At 48.8% G+C, this 19797-nt stretch overlaps 2 protein-coding genes across 2 annotated transcripts; both read right to left on the reverse strand.

Moving 5' to 3' along the window:
• Nucleotides 1–4352: 4352 nt before the first annotated feature.
• On the reverse strand, nucleotides 4353–7089 carry LOC128275627 (stearoyl-CoA desaturase 5-like). The gene is made up of 4 exons (XM_053014192.1): nucleotides 6732–7089; nucleotides 4795–5317; nucleotides 4502–4725; nucleotides 4353–4429 (listed from the first exon to the last, which is right to left on the reverse strand). Exons 1-4 carry the CDS (start codon nucleotides 7087–7089, stop codon nucleotides 4353–4355), a joined length of 1182 nt encoding a protein of 393 aa, XP_052870152.1.
• A 1222-nt stretch (nucleotides 7090–8311) lies between these two features.
• LOC128271851 (acyl-CoA Delta-9 desaturase-like) lies at nucleotides 8312–13460 on the reverse strand. The gene is made up of 5 exons (XM_053009516.1): nucleotides 12633–13460; nucleotides 9851–10187; nucleotides 8832–9017; nucleotides 8534–8757; nucleotides 8312–8451 (listed from the first exon to the last, which is right to left on the reverse strand). The coding sequence occupies exons 1-5, from the start codon at nucleotides 13030–13032 to the stop codon at nucleotides 8387–8389; spliced, it is 1212 nt and encodes a 403-aa protein (XP_052865476.1). The 5' UTR covers nucleotides 13033–13460; the 3' UTR covers nucleotides 8312–8386.
• Between the last annotated feature and the right edge of the window lie 6337 nt (nucleotides 13461–19797).

Raw genomic sequence — 19797 nt, forward strand, 5'->3', positions numbered from 1 at the left:
ACTACCCGGTGTGGCGGCGGCGAATATCGTACGATGCCGGCTAGACGCGACGGTACCACTGGTTGGCCCGTTCTCTCGTTTTAGCGTTACCCATCCGTGTTGCTTTGATCGTTTTGCACCATTGTCTCGTTGGCGCAAGTATTGAAATCGGAGCATCAACACGAACTGACGCGTCGGTCACTATTTTAGGTGTCAGACTATTTTTGTTACTACTTACTTATTGGATTACTTTATTATTGGATACTTCATTGCTTTGCTCTCACGATCTCGGAAGTGTCATGCTCTTCGCATTCCATCGTCGTTTGTTTGATTTTGCTATTGCATCATCCAAAACCGAAGGTAAACAAAATCTACAAATCTTGTGCCGGTTGAACTTTGTTCGGCTGCGAGGAAGTCCAAAGTCTCAAGTCCGCCTCTAATGCAAGCCTTCTCCACGTGAGTAATACGAAATTGTTAACGGGGCTGTGAGCCGATAAATCGGTGTAATCTTTCTTTTAAGGTACTGTCTCTCTTATGCTGGTATGACGCTATTTTCGTCTGATGAAACCGTTCCGTTGGTGAATGTATTCGAACTCTGATTATTTGTCCACAGCAGAAAAAGGGCAACAAAACACTTAGGCCTTAGCCAGCCAGCGTAGCCCCAGCGACTAAGGCTAATCTTCCGCTAATTCATACACATTGCAAAGAACCTGTTAAGTCCGCGCACCGGCATTGGCAGACCGAAGAAATTACGATAAGAATGTGTTTTCGTTTGCCTCTATCGGGTCCGCCCTTTAGCCGATTGGTCATAGCCAGGTGCACTTTATCTCTGGCTGGCCGCGATAAGCCAGATTGGTATCATAAATTAATGCTAGAAAACCGGATCACGCGCCACATGGGTGGAGGAATTTAGAAAATGCATTCAGGCTGATATAGAAAAAGCTTACAGTTTTTGGGGAATGGAATTAGGACAAGAAGTACTTTTCCACAGACAAATCTGGGGCTGTTTGTGAGAGAACTACGCCGGAACTACGCGTCGCAGTGGAATAAACATTCGATTTGTTTACAAACAATATAGTTTCTGTTTGTTTGTGATTGTTTTTCAATTCCATCCTGTGACGCGCAGAAAATCGCTCTGATAATGCAGTCACGTTACAGTTTTCGCCGTCCCGCGGTGGAACGGATGGCTGGGTTTGGATATGTTTTAACGCGCGCGTTTGCTGTTTTACTTTTCGCAAAACCGGGCCAGAATGCCGGCTTTGCACGTTGTCAGCGGATGTACGCTAAAGCGAGACCAACCGAGTCGCGCTTCGGCATCGGCTGTTGTTCGCGCGGCCGAATGAGCGAGCGGAAACGTGGCCTCTGGCTGAGCGGAAAGAGCCGGCATCGCGAAGCCGCGAGCGAATTCTACTTGTGGAGCGCGAGAGAGAGCGCCGAGGTATGAGCAAATCGGTGTGCAAGTTGCGTTTTCGGCTGGCACACGCTTTGGGCAATGTCTGTGTGTGTGTTGGTGTGCGCGAATCGTGACACCGTACACGCGGGAAGTGTGTGAACACATCACGCCATCCCTGCCGCTTCAGGCTACAACCCTGGAATACACGCAAACGAATTCAAATCCTTCTGGGCACGCCGCGGGGCCGCGAAAGAGAGACCGCAACTCATGACAAACTGACTCACCGAACGCACCGACGTTGCACGTGTTGAACAGCGACCGGCGTAGCCGCGGTTTGCTATTGACCTTGACCATTTGGTTATGCTGCCGTTTGCTGGCACGGCGGCCCACCACCTCGCACCTCGGCCGGCTCACCGATGCACTTTGTGCCGCAGATCGGATCTTGGCCGTTTTCGTTCGGCCATTATCACCGACCGACATGACGCTGCGATGGCGCGACGAAGTGGTCTGCAGCTGTGGTTGGTTTAGTTGGTTAGTATTGCATAATGTTCTACTTGCGTACGTGTGATGTGCGTTGTGGTAACACGTGGAACAAAACGGTCGACAGTGATGCCACAGATTGATGTTTTGTTTTTGAGCCATACCAAAACATTATACTGTTTGGTTATGATTAAGCGAGCTCAGCACAATCGGTTTTTGAATGTTGCTGTAAAGTAATGTGCCTTCGGTGATAGTATCGTTGCTGTGAGGTTAGGTTACTCAATATCGTTGCTCTCCGAAAAATAGTAATTATGTTCGCGATCACTAAGTGTGCTGGGGTCTCGAGGAAAATCAACTGTTGATGCAGCATTGCGGATGGCACCAAATAAAACAAATCCTGCCGTTATTCAACGGCACCATTTTAAAACGCGCGAGCTTCAAAATTTGGGGCTCGGATTGAAGCTCTGGATAAATGTTGAGATATAACGCTTGAAAGCTCGCGGCGAACGGGCCGAAAGCTCATCCGTCCGTTACGAGGTCAAATCTGTTCAAAAAAAGTGTATGAGTCACCGAAAAATAAAATCAAATTTTCTTGTTCCATTAACACTAGATATATCACCATTTTCAATAGGGTAAGAGTGACCTATGCTTTTCATAAGAAAAGTCTTGTAGGTACCTTTCGAATAAAAGTTCAAACAACGGAAAATATGAAGCCGTTTGTGAAAAAGTGTTTCATATGGTTCACCCTCGTACCAGACCGGTCAAAATGACCGGTGTCTATTGTTAAATGAGGGTCCAAAACGTTGTTTTAAACGCTGGAAAGTACCACTCTCGAGCGAACATTCTATATCGAATTAGCATTAAGATTTATGGTCGAAACGAATTCACGAACAATATTCTCGCATATCAAACCACATTGAAGAGCCGTGTTGGCACGGCTGTTGACCGTTTTACGAATTGCTGAATGAATCAATTGGTGCGAGTAACGATGGGTGATTGCTCGTATAAAGACATAAAAAAACGCTCCGGTAATGACGGTGGCTGCTGGGAAACCGGTTCCATGTAGTCGAGGTAAGTACCGAGTAATAAGTTTTACGACAAGTGCCGTTACTTCTCCACTTGGTTGCGCCTTTTTCGTTTCGATCTATGTTTTCGGCAACTGTGTCCGACACGATTCTTGCTAGTCAGCGGGGTGGGTATACAGCCGCAGTCATCAATGGCCTCCAACAACCCACCCTCTCTGGGAAAGAAGGTGTTCGGCTCTATTGAATTGTTTCAAACTGTAGGCAGATTTTCATTCATGGATACATAAGCTCTTTTGGGGGTTCCGATGCATGCTGCATCGCATGGTTTTCGGAGACATGGAGCATCGTTTTGCTGATTCGTGTTTTAGCCTTCAACGAAGCGTACTGTAATTTATAAGAAAACATGTATTCTGTATCTTAAAAAAAAACAGATCAATCTACAATTCATGGCTTCGTCTTGGCCCGAGCCCATCTGTGAGTGTTTGTTTTCCACATGATCTTGTTGTCTGTTAAGCGGAGCGTATAGGCGTTTTACGTAAAAAACTCTTCGGCGAATCGCGAACATTTGTGTTATGTTTTCAACCGAAAACCAACGTTACCACGCAGTTGATGCAACCGAAGGAATATCTGAGAAGGTCACTCGACACGACAGTTTCGTGGAAAGCCCCACTCCGGTAGTACCGAGAGACAGCAGACTCCGGAGACTCATTTCGGCTCAATTTCGGGGGGCTGCGCTTGAACTCCTATGCGGTGCCGCCGTGTTGGTGAACGTTAAGACGTTCACTGTTCACGTGGTCGCGACGCGCCTCGGGCCTGGCTGGTCATTAGTAGAAACGGACGGGGCTCTGTCTGACTATGAAAAGACGTCGGACTTTGGGCAGCACGATTAATGTGTTTTGCGCAACACATCAACCCCAGACTACACGGTTACGATTGTTGTGCGGTGCCACCTCTACCAGATCGAGAAGAAGAAACAACAATATTCGGGCGGCAGACTCTGTTGTCTCTTTTCTGTAAACCGACCACTCCGTTTGTTTTGTTTGTCATCAATATCAAACGAAGGTACGAAGGATTATAGGCCATCAAGCGAGGAGAGTGAAGGCTTGGCCTGAAAACACAGACTCACAGGTATTTACCTTACAGCGAACTGTGGCTGCCTCCAGCATACGATACCATCATATAGCCAGTCTATTGGTTGTTTATTATGTATAACTTAGAGACCCTCCCTTTAGCCATTCCCCATTGGAAGCGGAACCCACGAGTAGGCTCTGCTGATCGCGCCGAATCCGCCTTCGAGCACAAAAAGCATCGCCGTGGTGGGGTTCTCCTCTTAATTTGGTTCGCTTGTGCGTTATTGTGCTGATTGATTGATTTTTTTTTTCTTGCGGACGATCAGCAGTCAATTTCCGCCACTGAAATCGATCATTTCACGATCCTCTGCTTCGTGAGCGCCCTGTAACGCAGCGGCGAATACTTTATCGACTTTTCACCGACTCCTCCTCGGGAACCTCCGACAGGTGCCCGATAGATGTCGTGATGTGCGTACCATCACCTGTAACGATAAACGACAGTAGAACGAGTGCTTGCCCATTGAGGCGTAGAATGGCAAATTTTGAGTACTTACCGTACTTCAGCAACGTTCTTCGTACGAGATCCTTTGAAGGCTGCTTCATGTCGTATGCCCAGCCAATCTTGGAGAAAAGGTCCAACCAGAATGTGGTCACGTTGACGGAGTAGTGGCTGTACTCGGCTGCCTTGTAGTCCCACGGGAATACATGGTGGTAGTTGTGCCATCCTTCGCCCATGGACAGTATCGATACGGTTTTGTTTTCCGCTGGTCGAATGCGCCTGTGCAGAAGAGAATGCATTTGTTGTGATGCAAATCGGTCCACTACAAGCGACTGATCTACTACTTACTGATCGTACGGCTTCGGTCCGTAGATGTGTGCCGCACTGTTGACCAACCAGGTGAAGTTGAGCGTTAGAACGTAGCGTAGCAGACAGTTAGCCAGGAAGGATAGGTACAGTGGTTCCCCCAGGAATAGCCACGGAATGAACGATGGTATGAAGAAGGTGAAGACTATCTTCAGCAGCATGAAGTACTTCTGATGAAACTGGATGACGGGATCGGCCAGCACATCGGACATATCTATTAGGCGTCCCTTCTTGATGCATTCCGGGTGTTTACGCAGCAGCAGCCAGCCGACGTGGGCGAAGAAGAACCCACGGTTCGAGTTGTGCGGATCCGCGTCCGTTTCGGAGTACTTGTGGTGGATACGGTGATCGCGAACCCAGTCGAACAAACTGTTCTGCCCCGATAGACAGTAGAAGCACATCAGGATGATGCGCAAAGGTAGCTTGGCCTTGTAGGCCCGGTGTGTCCACAGCCGGTGTGCCCCTCCGGTGATACCGAACCCCGCACAGCCACCGACGAAGATGCCTAGGACGAAGAAGTCGGTAAAAAAACAACCCCCGGGACGTCATTCACAATGTCTGCTGTGTCATCGTTGCGCTGCCAATGAACTTTTCTTCAAAAACCTGAATAATGCAGTTTTAGTCCCATTCAACGAAATCCTTCAATCTTTATAGCTCCGCGAACGGCTAGACCCATAACGAAACGATGAAAAAGCGCCAAAATTCGTTGAACCGGATGGATCATGCAATCTTGCCTCAAAATTCATCATGATTGGATACCATTTGTACACCAGCTTTCTTTAAAATCCTTCAATTCTCAAAGTTTTCGGCGACCAGATTTCATTTCAACTCCGATTCACATTGGCCAACACTTTAAGACGATGTTTAATGTTACTAAACTATTTGGTTAAAGTTTGGGTTAACGTTTACTTTAGTTTTCGAATTGAAATCGGTTCAAAATTTCGATCGACCGAACGATGGCAATGGATCGTGAAGGCCCAAAAGTTGCTAACCTAACTTCTTCCAAAACTCTACCAGCCTACCGGTCAACCTTGCAATCGAAATCCGTTAACGTCTTAAGGCTGTCGGCTGTTAGTAACTACGTTCCACCTTTGCTGACTGTAAAACACTTCCTATCAACCGAAATGCTCCAAGAAGCCACGAAGAAGCTCAAGAAGATGTAGTTTTTATCTGTTAGTAGGTAGGGCCATTTTGGTTTCGTAATGTCGAAAACTAGACGAAATTTGGATTCGCGAATCTCACACGCCGAATGTTCCAGATAAACGACGGCACCGACCGACAGTTTTGCGCGTGTCGTAATAAACATATATCTTTAATTTGCATTTGATGCTACATTTATTGGTGGCTCGTGTACGGTCCGTTTTCGCGTCTTTGAATGGTATACCCTCTTTATGTATTCAAAAGATAAAAGAAAGTTTCTGCGAATCAGCTCCACAAGACGGTGCTGTATAAACTTGATACTTAAATCTTGGCTAACGAGTTGAGGCCTGGAACGTAGGTGCCACTGATCGCGCGAACGTTGGAATACGGATAGAAGGACGACTAGCGAAGACGGATATGTTTTATTCGGTTGGGTTTTGTCTTTTTGACGTGCTTCAGAGATGCGTAGTATTTTTGAACTTCCGCGTTCTGACGGAACGATTGCGAATTTGTTTATGTTGTTCCGCGTTTATTCGTTTTAATGATCACGAAACTAGTTTCTTCCAAAGCGGGTTTTACATTCTACAGCGGCATGGTTGGGTGACCGCATGACGTAACAAAGTATTGGCAACGAAGTTGACCCAAAAATAGCTTCAATCGATTCTGCTATGGCACATTATAAATATCTGTGTTTCGAAACTTATCCAAGTGCTAGTTGTAGAACTTTTCAGAAACTTTTTAAAACTATAACCGTGCAGCCAACAAAGTGCATAACTTACCCCACAGCCACGTCGTCAGTGTCGAGTACCAAACATATTTTAAGAACGCCAGAACCGTGATCAAATGCAAGCCACCAATCATGGCCACATTTTTCCATTTGATTTCGTTATCAAACTTCAGCCCAATGTGATCGGCAATCCACTGCTGGAAAGCCCGCCCGAGGCGGCTCTGCTCCCACTTGTTGTAATGGTGTAAATAGTCGTCTAGATCCTTCTCGGAGATCTCCTTACTGTCGCCCATGCCATTGAAGTTGTTGTTTAGGTCATTGGCTGCCTGGGCCGTCGCATTCTTCACACTAATATCGTCGGCCGACAGTCCCAGCTCGGAGACAGTCTCCGCGTTGGTGGCGACGGTCATTATGAATTATGTTCGCGAACACGCACTGCACACTGTGTACGATCACAAAACTTGGGCTCCAGATTCGTCAAGCATCGGGGGCCAACCGAAGCACACTACTGATCACAGGGCGCCCGAAAATCGTTCGCGGAACCTTCGCCTGACCGTCTTCGTTCGTTGGGTGACGGAATTCTTGATTTTCCGGTATGTTCAAGCTCCGACGCGAAGTCACCCCTAAACACACTCACACACACTCGCCGCGGTATCCGAAATTGCGTTAGATGCCGAAATTCCGTACGTCTCCACACACAAATCGCACAAACCTGGCCAAGCTCCTGGCCGAGTGGTTTCACCAGCTGGAAACTGGTTGATCTTCGAGTCGCCCTTCCCTGGGAGGCACCAATAGCACCGTTGCGACTTCTTTCGTATTAGCGCCAAATTTTTCGCTGCATTTGACGGGGTGGCCAGGTGGCGTCTAGCCTAGCGGTCGTCTAGTCGGAGCAGAGATGTGCCCGCCTTTATATATAACATTTCGTGGGGCACCCAATTTGGCCCCACGACAGAAGCTGCCGTGCCTCACCAACACAGTTTTTGTCGCTTTTGCGTCACACCGTCCAACTTTCGGCGTTTTGGGGCCGCCCGTAAGTCATTCGAATTCGGGTGAGAGTGGAACCGCCAGAAAACACTACTAAGTTTCCCAGAGCCACTAAGCCTGTCGAGTGAAAGAGCCCGTGTCCGTACCCGTGCTTCCTGTCTCGCTCGCTTTGATCGGTGGACACCGAGCAGCTTCCTGTGTGCCACGGAGGTCGCACGGCTCACGATTGTCACGCCATGGTAGTGTGTTTAGTTAAGGCACTCACCTGAGACTTGGTGCTCCGATAAGACAGTGAGATAGTCGGAAAAGTCGAAGAGTCGGTTCCGAAACCAAGCTACCGAAACGAAAAAAATGCCGCGGCCGACGGAAAATACTGATGGCCTGTGCAGAGGCCATCGGCTAAGGTTACACTGCAAAGCCAAGTCCCGACACAAGCAACCGAAGCAAGTAGAAACCACAAGAAATGTAATCTCCACATCTGGCCTTGGTAGTAGAAAGCAAGAGCTTCACTGCTAGGTTTTGGTAGATCCGTTTTTCAAGTTCGATTGTAGGACGGACCATCGGTAAGCGACCGTTGGTAGATTTGTAGTGATAAAATTTATTAAGTAAAATCAACCATTGACATTTTAGACAAAAAAAAACATTTAGGATAGATCGTCGACCTGATCGATCCCAATAGATCGATCTGACGAGACTTTGGAATGTATTGGTAAATGGAAGGAATTAATCCGATGGTGCTGGAACCTCCTCCATGTGCCCGATCCGGGCCGTTATGTGGGTACCGTCTCCTGTTAGTGTGGAGCAAAAGTAAGGCAGCGACCGGTGAGGATGTGGTTTTGATTTATCAGCGCCTGGCGCAGCGACACTTACCGTACTTTGCGATCGTCTTCCTTACTAACTCCTTCGACGGTTCCTTCAGATCGTACGCCCAGCCAATCTTGGCGAACACATCCAGCCAGAAGGTGGTCACGTTTACCGAGTAGTTGCCCAGCTCGGCTGCCTTGTAGTCCCACGGGAACACATGGTGGTAGTTGTGCCATCCTTCGCCCATAGCCACCACGGAAACTGCACGATTTTCCGCAGGGTTGATGCGCCTAATCGGGTAAAGCACGGGTTTCGTGGCGTTAGTCACACTGCTCAGTTGCTCGGACCATCGGACTACACTCACTTGTCGTATGGATGGCTACCGTAAAGATGTGCGGCACTGTTGACCAGCCAGGTGAAGTTCAAGCTCAGCACGTATCGCACAAAGCACTGGCTGAAAAAGGCCATCCGGAAGTTTTCGCCCAAAAAGTACCACGGAATAAACGTTGGCAGGATGAAGCAGAACAACATTTTCATCAGAACAAAGTGCCTAGAAAGTGACAGATGGTGAAGATATCAGATGATCAGAGTCATAAAACTTAGTTCGTCCTGTGACATTTGAAAGTATTTGAAATTCAATCAGCCGGACACCCATTGGTTTCGATTGGTATTGGTGTTTCGATTGAAATGCTTTGCAATGCCCCGCCGGCCATACGGGAAAGGCCTTCAGCTGCGCCCAGCACTTTTGCATACGGACGATGCAGAACTAAATGGATATTTTTGACACTGTTTTCCTGTCTCTCCCGCAAACATCGGCTCCTCAGCATCGGCTGTAGCTGTAACGACACGTTGACCTTGTCTGAGGCTTCTCTACATCGAAACACCACGACGTCATCGGCTGGGCACTGTCTTCTCCGGCCCAGAAGAGTCTCGGCAAGTCGTCGCAGACACGCGGTCAATAGCGTTGGTGGTGGTGGTGGTGGTGGTGTTGGACTCTTAATTATGCACGACAGCGGGAGGGCCGGAGCCCAGTGTGTTAGATAACACCTGAAAGCTTTCTTTCTTTCGGTTTCGGTTCGTTGTTTTGGCCACAAAACCACACAGCCGCTGGTGGTGGTGGTGGTCGGCGAGAAAATCCCGCATCGATTAGTCTATCGTGACCGCTGGCAGTGCGGGTAGCCTACATTTAGGGGCTAATTTTCTGCTGGCTCGATACGCTTCGAGCAGAAACAATAGGCGCTCGAAGCGTGACCTTGTGACCAGATGACCCGGCCCAATGTCATGGTTCGTAGATGAAGCTTTGCGCTAGACTTTGGCCCAGTGTCCGGTTAGTTCGCGACCCAGATTGTGGCGTTCGATCGTGCTGATGCGTGTAGTACTTACTTGTGATGGAACTGTACGACCGGATCGCTGACAATGTCCGACATGTCGATCAGGCGCCCCTTCTTGATGCACTCCGGGTGCTTACGCAGCATTAGCCAGCCGACGTGCGCGTACAGGAAGCCCCGGTTGGCGTTGTGTGGATCACCGTCCGTTTCCGAGTACTTGTGATGGATGCGGTGATCCCGGACCCAGTCATAGATCGTGTTTTGCCCGGCGATCGAGTAGCAGCACATCAGGATGATGCGCAGGGGCAGCTTTGCCTTGTACGAACGGTGACACCACAGTCGATGCACACCCCCCGTCACTCCGAACCCGGCGCATCCGCCAATGAAGAAACCTGTGCGCAACATAGAGGGGAACGTTAAAACGTTAACGCGCTAAGTTAGGAAATACCGCAAGACACGGCCAGGAATCGGAAAGTTACCAAGTACCAGGAAGCTAACGAACGGAGTTCGAGCGAGAGTGAGAGAGAGTGTGAAGCGAAACAAAACAGCCTATTAAACTACAATCAGTCTTAAGTCATCGTTCGGAAATGAGGTGGATTGGAGAAATGCGATCTGTTGCCGCCTCTCGAGATGCTGCAAACTGCTGCAATTGTCTGTTACCGCATCGGCCTGCTTTGCCTCTTGATGATCAGCAAAGTGATCGATCGGTGCTGTCGTCATCGGGCTATTGTTTCTATTTTTTACCACAGATTTGGCCGTTTTTTGGGAAGATTTGGCACGCGAATTGGGGCTTGAGCATCTGGTGCTGCGGCAAGACTCATTGAGATGAGTGCATGGCGTTGTGCAATCGGCAGGTTCGTCTGCTTCAACACGGCTATGGTGTGTTATTTTCCTATTGCTCTTTGGCAATCGCTGAAAATGCGACCAACAAAAAAAAAACAGAGTGACCTGAGTCCGTTTATAACACCCAGCTAAATTATGAGCGGCTATTGCTTATTGGTTCTGGGTGTGTTGTTTTGCATGATTTATACCAGATTTCGAAACGCGAATAGCGCCGTGCAGTTGCGCCGTTCCGTTAAACATAAGGGGCCACGTGGAGTCTGTGATGTTGTTTTGTTAGTTGGGACAAAGGATCCGTGGCAATAAATGAAAGTTAACGAATCGGGCCGGCCATCAATCGGTCGGTCGGTTCGGTCAAACAGGTTCGCTGGGCTTGAGCGAGGAGATCGTTTCCAAACGACGGGCTCATGATACTGTGAGGGCTACGCCTGGGCCTGACACCTTACAGATTATGCATATTTTTCGTATAACTAACCCACAAGAGGGTGTTATTTCGTAATGCTTGTCGAGCGGTGCATTTGTTCAGGGCAAACAAATAAAAATGGACCCTAGAACCGGCTGTTGGCTGAGAACACGATCCGACCACCACGCTGGGAGTGTTGACAAATAACGGCACACCCATGCGGCGGGACACGCACGCGATCCGATCAGCCTGTGATCAGGTTTGTGCCCTAGGCTCCGCAGTGCAACCGAATGTTAGGATATACTAAAAATTCCAACCCCCGTCCGTTGAGGTTGGTGGCCAACGAAGGCACATACGTACGGCAGACACTTTTTCGAGGCGGAATAGATTAACCGGGGCCGCAGCATAATGATTTCATCCCAAAACGATAACATTAGCACCGTACGCCGAGCGTTCGCGCATCTTCGACGCGGCGCGGTATTGGCCGATTCAAGGTTTATATGGATAGGGCGCGCGTTTGCTCAACCCGATGGCTACCAAAGATGCGATCTGTGTCATTTGCCGTTTAACGATCGTCGAAATATGCGTCGATCCTAATGGCTGCGATCGATCGGCTTCCTACTGAAGGATACGTAGCCATAGTGTAGCGGGTTACATAATTTTTTGCCCGCCGGCGTCTGTTTGCCTCAGATGCTGCGTTGACGGGTGTATATTGGGAATATGATTAATTATACAGACGGTGGCGCGTATTGACTTTTGAATCACGGCAATACTTCTTGGAACGTAAAACGTTTCGTTGACAGAGATCCCTGGGCGCTGTTCAAGATGGCCTCTTTTTCGAAGAGGCACCAAACTGTGATCAGATCGCATTAGGATGTCTAGCCAGGATGCGTGCCATCATCGAAGATAAAGCTTAAGTGCATTTAAAAAAACCGGGTAGATTTGGGAAGAGTCGTAAAGATGTCTACGCCTTTACGTCTCTGTCGAATGATTGAAGTCACAGTTGCCCACTGTTGGTAACTTAAGCATTTGTTGTCCTTCAAGTAAAGTTTTGCATGTGAAAAATTGTCCTTTGGAGTTGGTAATTAAGATCCATTTGCACTGCTTACGGGGAAGAGTCATAAAGATGTTAAGAACCTGGTACCTGCCAAGTCTAAGCATATTTGTCTTTGCATTAAGCTTTCGCAAAAAAAATCCTTTCAAGGCTTAGGGTCCATTTGCACAGGGTTGTGTTTTCGGACTGGCACAGCAGAGTGGTTTTGCGCACTTAGCATCCACTACAAGGGTTCGTGTTTCCTGTTTGGCGTTACAACTTTTTTTTGGACGGAAACATTTTTATAGGTTTGTGATTCCCCACACAGTGACGGCTGCGCTTGACACCGGTTAAAGAAGAACTCCTCCACTTGTTAATGTGCAAACTGGTTCCATTATGAAGCATCTTAATTGCATGTTTTGGTTAGCGGTCGAATAAAAGCAAAAACGAATGGGTGACCAATCAAAATCAAATCAAATCAAATTATGATCTGCCTGTGTCTGGCCCTCCAAAATCTTCGAAATGACGGCCTTCCCGTCAAGGCGTTACCGACGTACATACCCCAGATGTAGGACACAGGAGTCGCCTGCCAGACGTAGTGTAGAAAGGAGCAAATAGCGATCACGTGAAAGACGCCGATCATCAGCACATTGTTCCACTTGATCTCGTCGTCGAACTCGTAGCCCGTGTACCGCTTCAGCAGTTCGCTCATGCGGCGGCCCCAGGCGGACTGCTCCCAGCGGTTGTAGTGCTTGAGATAGCTGTCGAGATCCTTGCTGCTCACGGTGCTATCATCCTCCATCTCGTTGTTGTTGCTATCGGCGTACTTGGACGCCATCGAGGCGGTGGTGTCGGCCATTGTGTTCGAGGCGGCCGACTGTTCGTCCGAGCCGACCGTTTTCATGTACTGCGCCGAGTTCCCGGCGATGAACTGCAGCGTGCTGGTAATTCCGACCGTCATCCTGAAGGCAGTCCCTGTCTTTTGGCCACTGCGGCCCTCACTCACTGTAGCTCGCACTCACTTGCGCACTGGCTGGTAATGGGGAACCGTGCACTATTCACTGTTTCGAGGCCGTACCACTTGCACGGGTAAATTCGGCCACCATTTGAACTTTCTCTTTCACGGCGCGCACCAATCGCTTCCACACGGCCACACAGCTTCCTTGGCTTGCACAATCCCTCGGGCCACCCCGGCACACTAATCAAACGTTGCCGATTCGCGCGGCAGCTTACGGAGGACGGTACGGATCGATCCGCGGGGTGGTAACGCTTTCGACCGATTCACTGCACGGCTCCAGAGCAAGCACCAATCTGGTCGCTGGTGCTGGTCTGTGTGGTATCCCCAAAAACGGCCTACCGAACCTTCGACGTTCCCGCGATGTAGTCTGTTCGCCGTGCGGAGACCAACAAAAGCCTAGCGCTCCGCGCCCGAACACCTTTATATCTTTTCCCGGCCGCGGCACGGTGCGGCTCTCTTTCGATCACATTGACGGGTGGCCGAAAAAGCGCACCGCGGGTCGGCAGGAGTATATGGGCGTTTTTGGGGTGCAGACCATACACTCTTCGTACAGGGACCGTCACCGTGCGTGAATCGACGGCACGCCAAGGCGAAAGTGATCGGTCGGATTTAGATCGCATTCGCGTAGCGTAGAAGATCCCTCATCCCTTGGAGGGGCGAAAGAGAGGCACCACATGCAATAGCGCATCGCTATTGTGCTATGCATATGACAGAGGTGTACCCACTACAACCATTAGATCGGTCGGTTTAAGGTGTGACACAGCTCCGGCGAGCGCTGGAGGCACCCACCCGAAAGTGGGCTAACCCAACCGCCACCACATCGGCTGGTCGTGATGATGCATCGGATCACGGGGTAGTATACCATCGCCGCCGAGAAACCGGTTGTAATGTTTAATTGCTATTAATTAATGACCTTAACGAGTAGGGTGTGACTTTTTCTTGAGCTACCATGACCGATGGCGCGTACTCTTGGGCGGTGGAAACGTGATCGATTGCGAGAGGGTGTGAGATAATCTGACCCCTAGTGCACACACACACCGGGTGCGGTTTGTTTTACTGCTCACCGAGAAGGTCGAGATGGGCGGCCTGGCCCCGATGCCCCGGACCCCAATAAAACGCGATGGATGACGCACAGCACTCGTATTACGTTGTGTGTCCTTTGGCAGAAGAAATTTGGCGCGCGAGTCACGCGAGTAGCGTGCTGCACTTCTCTTCTCTCCCAAAACCAGTAACTCTGTCCTAGTGACTGCTCCCCGATTAGTGCCGAGGCCACTTGCAGTGGGTCCGGTTAGCCAACGCGCGTAACTTTGAAGGTGCGTTCGAAGCGCCTTGAAACACCGTTAAGCACCATAAATCTCTTTCCTACAACAACTATCGCGAAGCAAGCTAGTTTGATGGCTTCATTCAATTGCCCCAGGGTCAGTGGTTGAACTATTTACGGTCGAACCTGCGATTTTGGGGGGTAGGAAATTTTATTCCCACAAAATTCGGAGGTGGGAAATTCGTACCCACAGCGAAGGCCGGATTAGGAAATGCGGTTTGTTTGAGTTTGTTTTGCGCCCGTACCCACACCACACAGACCTTCTTTCTTCCTGTGCCTTGTGTTAATAAGGATTTTCCGCCTTCAACACGCTAAGCACATTCAACGACCGATAGTGAAGAAGGTGACGTGGTGACGGACACTTTGTTAGTGCCTTCCGTTGTGTCTTTTTTCGGACACATCAACTGTTTCGTATCAGAAAACCAAATTGAACATTCCCATTTTTTATCTACCATGTTCTGTTTGTTTCTATTATTTTTTCGCTTTCCCTTATTGGTATTGTCTTCTGCCCGCAAGGACGTGCAGTGAAGGTTTTTGTTGCGAGAATTGTAACGGCAGTTAACCAGGTATGATTTGTAAGGGGTGGTAAAAGGTTAATCCACCTCGTTTCGTGGAACTCGTAGACGGAATTTAGACGTGCTGGGAAACCGCAGTACGATCGATTGTTGATCAGCTAAACCATCAAGGTTTCTACACAGCGGGTGAACCACTGGTAGCCACTACTGTTTCCGTTGCCTTCTCGTGTCGTCGTGTACGGCGTTTGTCTGCAACGGATCTAGGCGTCGGCGACAAATGAGAAATGACTTGCTATAGGGTGCAAATGGCCTCGGGCTGGTTAGGAGATCGATTTCGGTGAAAGGCCTTCTCGTCTTGGCGGCGTTAGACCCACTGGACCCGGTAACTTATTTGACAATTCTGATCCAACCGTCTCGGTTGGAGTCTGGGACGCTATCTAAAATGGGTCTCCGGATTGCCGTTTTCAACGACGGGGGCCAGCAGCCACATGACGAAACACATCGTCCCCCAGGGTCCCAGCATGTTAAGGCCGGACGAACACACGGGGTATGTAAATAAAGTAGAAACACGAGGATATAGGAATCAGTTGAAAATATTCGTAGGTTGGCAGTGTCGCTGTCCAGTGTCTGCATCCCTGCAGGTTTAGCATAATTTTACATCGATCTTTTCGATCGTATCGTTGTATTTGCTACACGCCTCTTTTCGTCGGGTCGGCGTCATTGACAGATAAGTGATGTAACGTTTTTGTCGTCTTTCGTTGTAGGATAGGTTTCCACGAATTGAACGCTAGCCATAAGTTTCACGAGTTTGAAAGCAATAAAGCTAACCGGTCAGTGTCGGTTCGAATGCTATTTCTACTACCGCCCAAAAGTGGATCATGCCTTAAGGTTGAGGAGCATTTTCGACTCGTACCCTCATTAGTGTTTCTATCGTTCGACCTTGTGAGCTACATTAAATTAGAATATAAACCCAGAAATGCAGAGTTATTTCAATTCAAATGCATAATTGATATACTCACACGCTCGCGAGAGGATATTAATGGTTCTTTTGTAGAGTGTGAGCAAAACAAATTATGAACCTGTTCAAATAAAGCAAGACAACATTTATCTGGAAACTTGTTTGCTGCTGGCGAGAAGGAATGATGGATGATGGACATTCGCATCCGACGGACAACGGCTTTTCGGGGATGCTAAATACTGTCCACCGGCCATTCATTAGGAAGGATGCGTGGCCTGGTCGCTACCTTGTTTCCCACCGTGCCTTGCCGAATGCTGGCAACTTTAAGTTAACACCCGGCCCGGCAGCATGTGGCTCGTGAGGAATCGCTTCGCTTGGTGGCCGCCGGGTGGTGTGCACGTTGACGCTAATTTTCACACCACGGCAAGCGCTGGCAAATCCTGCCCGGCGACCGGAGCCAACAGGGATCCAGATTTGGGCGATCCAACTGATCCACAATATCGAAACGGGCGTGACGTGCTGGTCGTGGTTAAGTGGTTCCCCGAGCACTGGTGGGCTTTTTGGGCGATCGATTGACGTTGGCCCGGTTCCGGTTATTGGTTGTCCGACCATCACCGGTTCTTGCAAATCAATCAAGACGCGAACGCTTTCGGGAGCATTAAAGCTGGCTGGCCCTTCAGCGATCAACCCGTGCGCTCGGACTCGGAACGTCTTCGTCAGTGTGGCGAGCTGAGGGGCAGCCGGATCCGAACCTTGGCGCTAACCTTGGGTGACAGATTTAGCCAGTGGCCGACAGTCCTCGTGGTACCGCGGGAAGGCCAGCACCTCACGGGGACGCCACGTTCCCTGAACAGCGGTTGCGCCACGCTCTACGGCAGCTGTACTGTCTGCGGCGGGCACGCAGCAAAATGATCGACGTGTCGCCGGAGTTGGGCGGCGGCGACGGTACCTTGCCTTCTACCATCGACGACCCTGTGCGTTGCACGTGCCGATGGAATTGGTTTTTTTGTCGATGGGTCTAAAACAAATTAATCAAACGGAAAAAAGAAACCGAAAAGACGGAGCCAAAAAGTGAATACATAATCCGCCGAACGCCTCCCGAAAGGCAGGGACCTGCTTGAGCGAGTTGAGCGGCTCTGGCGCAGGCGAAGCGACCCTAACGCGGCGCGAAGGTGAGCCGCGCAGCCAGCGGTGAACGACGATCGTGGGACGAATGGTAGACGACGTGACTTTGGCGCAGAATACCGACTAGCTGGCCCGCGATCGTGGGTATCGTCGAGGCCCACCAAGGGGTCGAACCCCACCGGGGGCCTTCGCGGATGCTTTCACTCTCGAGCCTCTCCTGTCCCGGGATAGGCTTGGGGCGGTTTCAGTACGCTCACTTAGGGGTGTACGGGGTCTAGCGCACGGCACTGATGCTTAATGAGAGCCGATCCGCAAGCGTTACAGTATCCTCACAATCTGTGGCCGGGTCGCACAGAGCAAACGCCCCTTCTCCAAGTGCCCTGGTAGTGAGGTATCGCATTAGATGTACTCTCTCTTTCGCTCTGTACTGATGTAACTTTCAAGTGTCGAAAACAGGCCACACACTTCAAGTTGGGCATAATGTGGGCTCGAATCATCTTCCATCTGCGTCCTAGATTCGCTGGGCAAATGGGAGGTCTGTGGCACACAAAGACGTACGGCAGTTTAACTTATGTTTCATTTCGTATTCAAGGGTTGCTTGTTTAGCTCCAACATTCCCAAATAGAGTATTTTTTATCAACCAGAACGTAGCCTTTATAAATGTTTAAAATAGGAATAGGTTCAGGTGAGTCAGTATGCTCAGTGAGCACATCAATATCTGTTAGGGGCTTTTTTGCAAATACTTTGGAATTTGGCGGACTGTTGGAAAAAGTTTCGGAGTTCACTGACTGTTGTATGAAGCTTTTTTACAAGAGTCCGGAAAGAAAACTCTACATGCAAAAATTTTGCAATGAAGTATGCAACCGAACGTCAGCTCAGAGGTCATTTGGTCAAAGATCAAGAGATTTAGTATGAGGCCTAGCCATCTCATTGAGCAGTATAACCAATATTTTGACTGAAGTATTGGGTTCCAGAAAGCTCTTTGCAAAATGGGTGCCGCATTCGCTAAGAATCCCGTGTTGGCATCAGTTTTTTGGGGAAGCGAATGGAATTTTTTCGGCGGATTACTTGCAAACTGATAAAACAATAAATTTGGATTATTGTTGTAACTTTTTAGACCAACTGAAAGAGAAAATTTGTGAAAAAAGACCCGTTATGAAGAAGAAAAACATCGTCTTGTACCAGGGCAATGCACAGTGTCACAAGAGCAATTTGAAAATGGTAAAAATCCATGAATTAGGGTTCGAATTGTGCCCGGTCCGTTCTTTTAAATTAAAAAAAACAATGTTTTGAATTGCTGGAGTACCCACCGTATTCAGCAGATTTGCCTGCTAGCGACTTCCATCTGTTTTCAGACCTAAGTTTTTTATCAAATGATAACGTCATACCAGCTGCGGAGGTGTATTTGGAAGTCCTTTTGAAGTTTCTCACTTCAGGGATGGAATTTATAAATTGGAGTCCCCTTGGAACAAGTGTATTGATGTTCAGGAAGGCCATACTGAATAATAAACCATAAAAATGTGTCTTTCATATCGACCCGAAAAACTTAATAAACACCCTAGTATTATATCTGGAGGATTAATGATCAACTTCCATAGCCCGCAATTTATCTCAAACGTTCTATCAAACGTTTGTGCCATAAATAGATTCAATTATTTCGGCTGAGTCTGACTGCCTTTTTTTCTGAAGTATTAGTGTATCTTCAATTTCCTAATCCCTGTATAGGTTCGTCTGTAGTTGACGGATTTACGCCGTACCGATTAGCGAATTCGAAAGCGAAAAACGTCGTTCCAAACGTTTTTGCAAATGCAAATAAAATGTAAGGAATAGTGGAATACCAAAGAGTGCAAGCTTGTCACTGCTTATTACTGTTATTTTTCAGTTTAAAGTACGTACAAATCTGTGCACATTAGGATATTACACCATATCTTATAGAAACGTAATGGTTTGAATCCTAATTGCGACATTTTTACTACTGCAGTACCTCAAAGTACCGTGCGACGCCATTTCGTCCCATTAGAGATCCCATTCCGAGGGGTTCAGCGTTACTTGGTCGGATCGCTTGTGCCCAAAGGCACGGCGAGTAATTACGAAACAATATAAAAAATTGACTTTAAATTTGTTATTACTTTGACGATTCGAAATGTTTATGAGCAGTTGTAAAAAAACTTACGAAATGAAGTATGGCCATCGGTGGCGTTTTGTCCTCCCGCACACACACACACACACACGATGCCATGCTCTATTCCCGTGGGTACGGTTAACTAGCCTGGCCTACTTTCGACCCGTTGAACTCTTGTCTAAGCCAAAAGGTGAAGCCGATGGCACCGCGCGACCTTAACACTGCGTTACGGGGAGTGGTACGCAGATCGTCATCTCCTCCCGGGCACTATTACCCGGGGGGGGGGGGGGGAGCGCTAAGTGTACTCGCCGGTTGTGCAATCGCGTAACCTGATGGGCTACGCGGTTCACGCTCTCGGCGACGAGCATTGACCGCGTGCGGGACCGTCTTGGCGGCGCGGAGGTATTAGTCCTAGAGTGCACAAGCGGTTTCGACAGGACACAGGGCGGTGGTGGGCGTTGTACGAACGGACGGAGACGCCCGACGCCATGGAGCAATGATAGACCAAGCGGTGTACAGTGCAATGGTTTTTGAGCTCACCATTCACGGCAAAGTCGCCTTAGCGGGACAAACGCGTCAGAAGTAAACAAAAGTCTTTTACATTGCGCAAGGGCAACACGGTGTGCCCGTTTCTATCGGCGTCGCCATTCGACGCTAAGGTTGACGG

This window comes from Anopheles cruzii, chromosome 3 (assembly GCF_943734635.1).
Source record: "Anopheles cruzii chromosome 3, idAnoCruzAS_RS32_06, whole genome shotgun sequence".
NCBI classification, from domain to species: domain Eukaryota; kingdom Metazoa; phylum Arthropoda; class Insecta; order Diptera; family Culicidae; genus Anopheles; species Anopheles cruzii.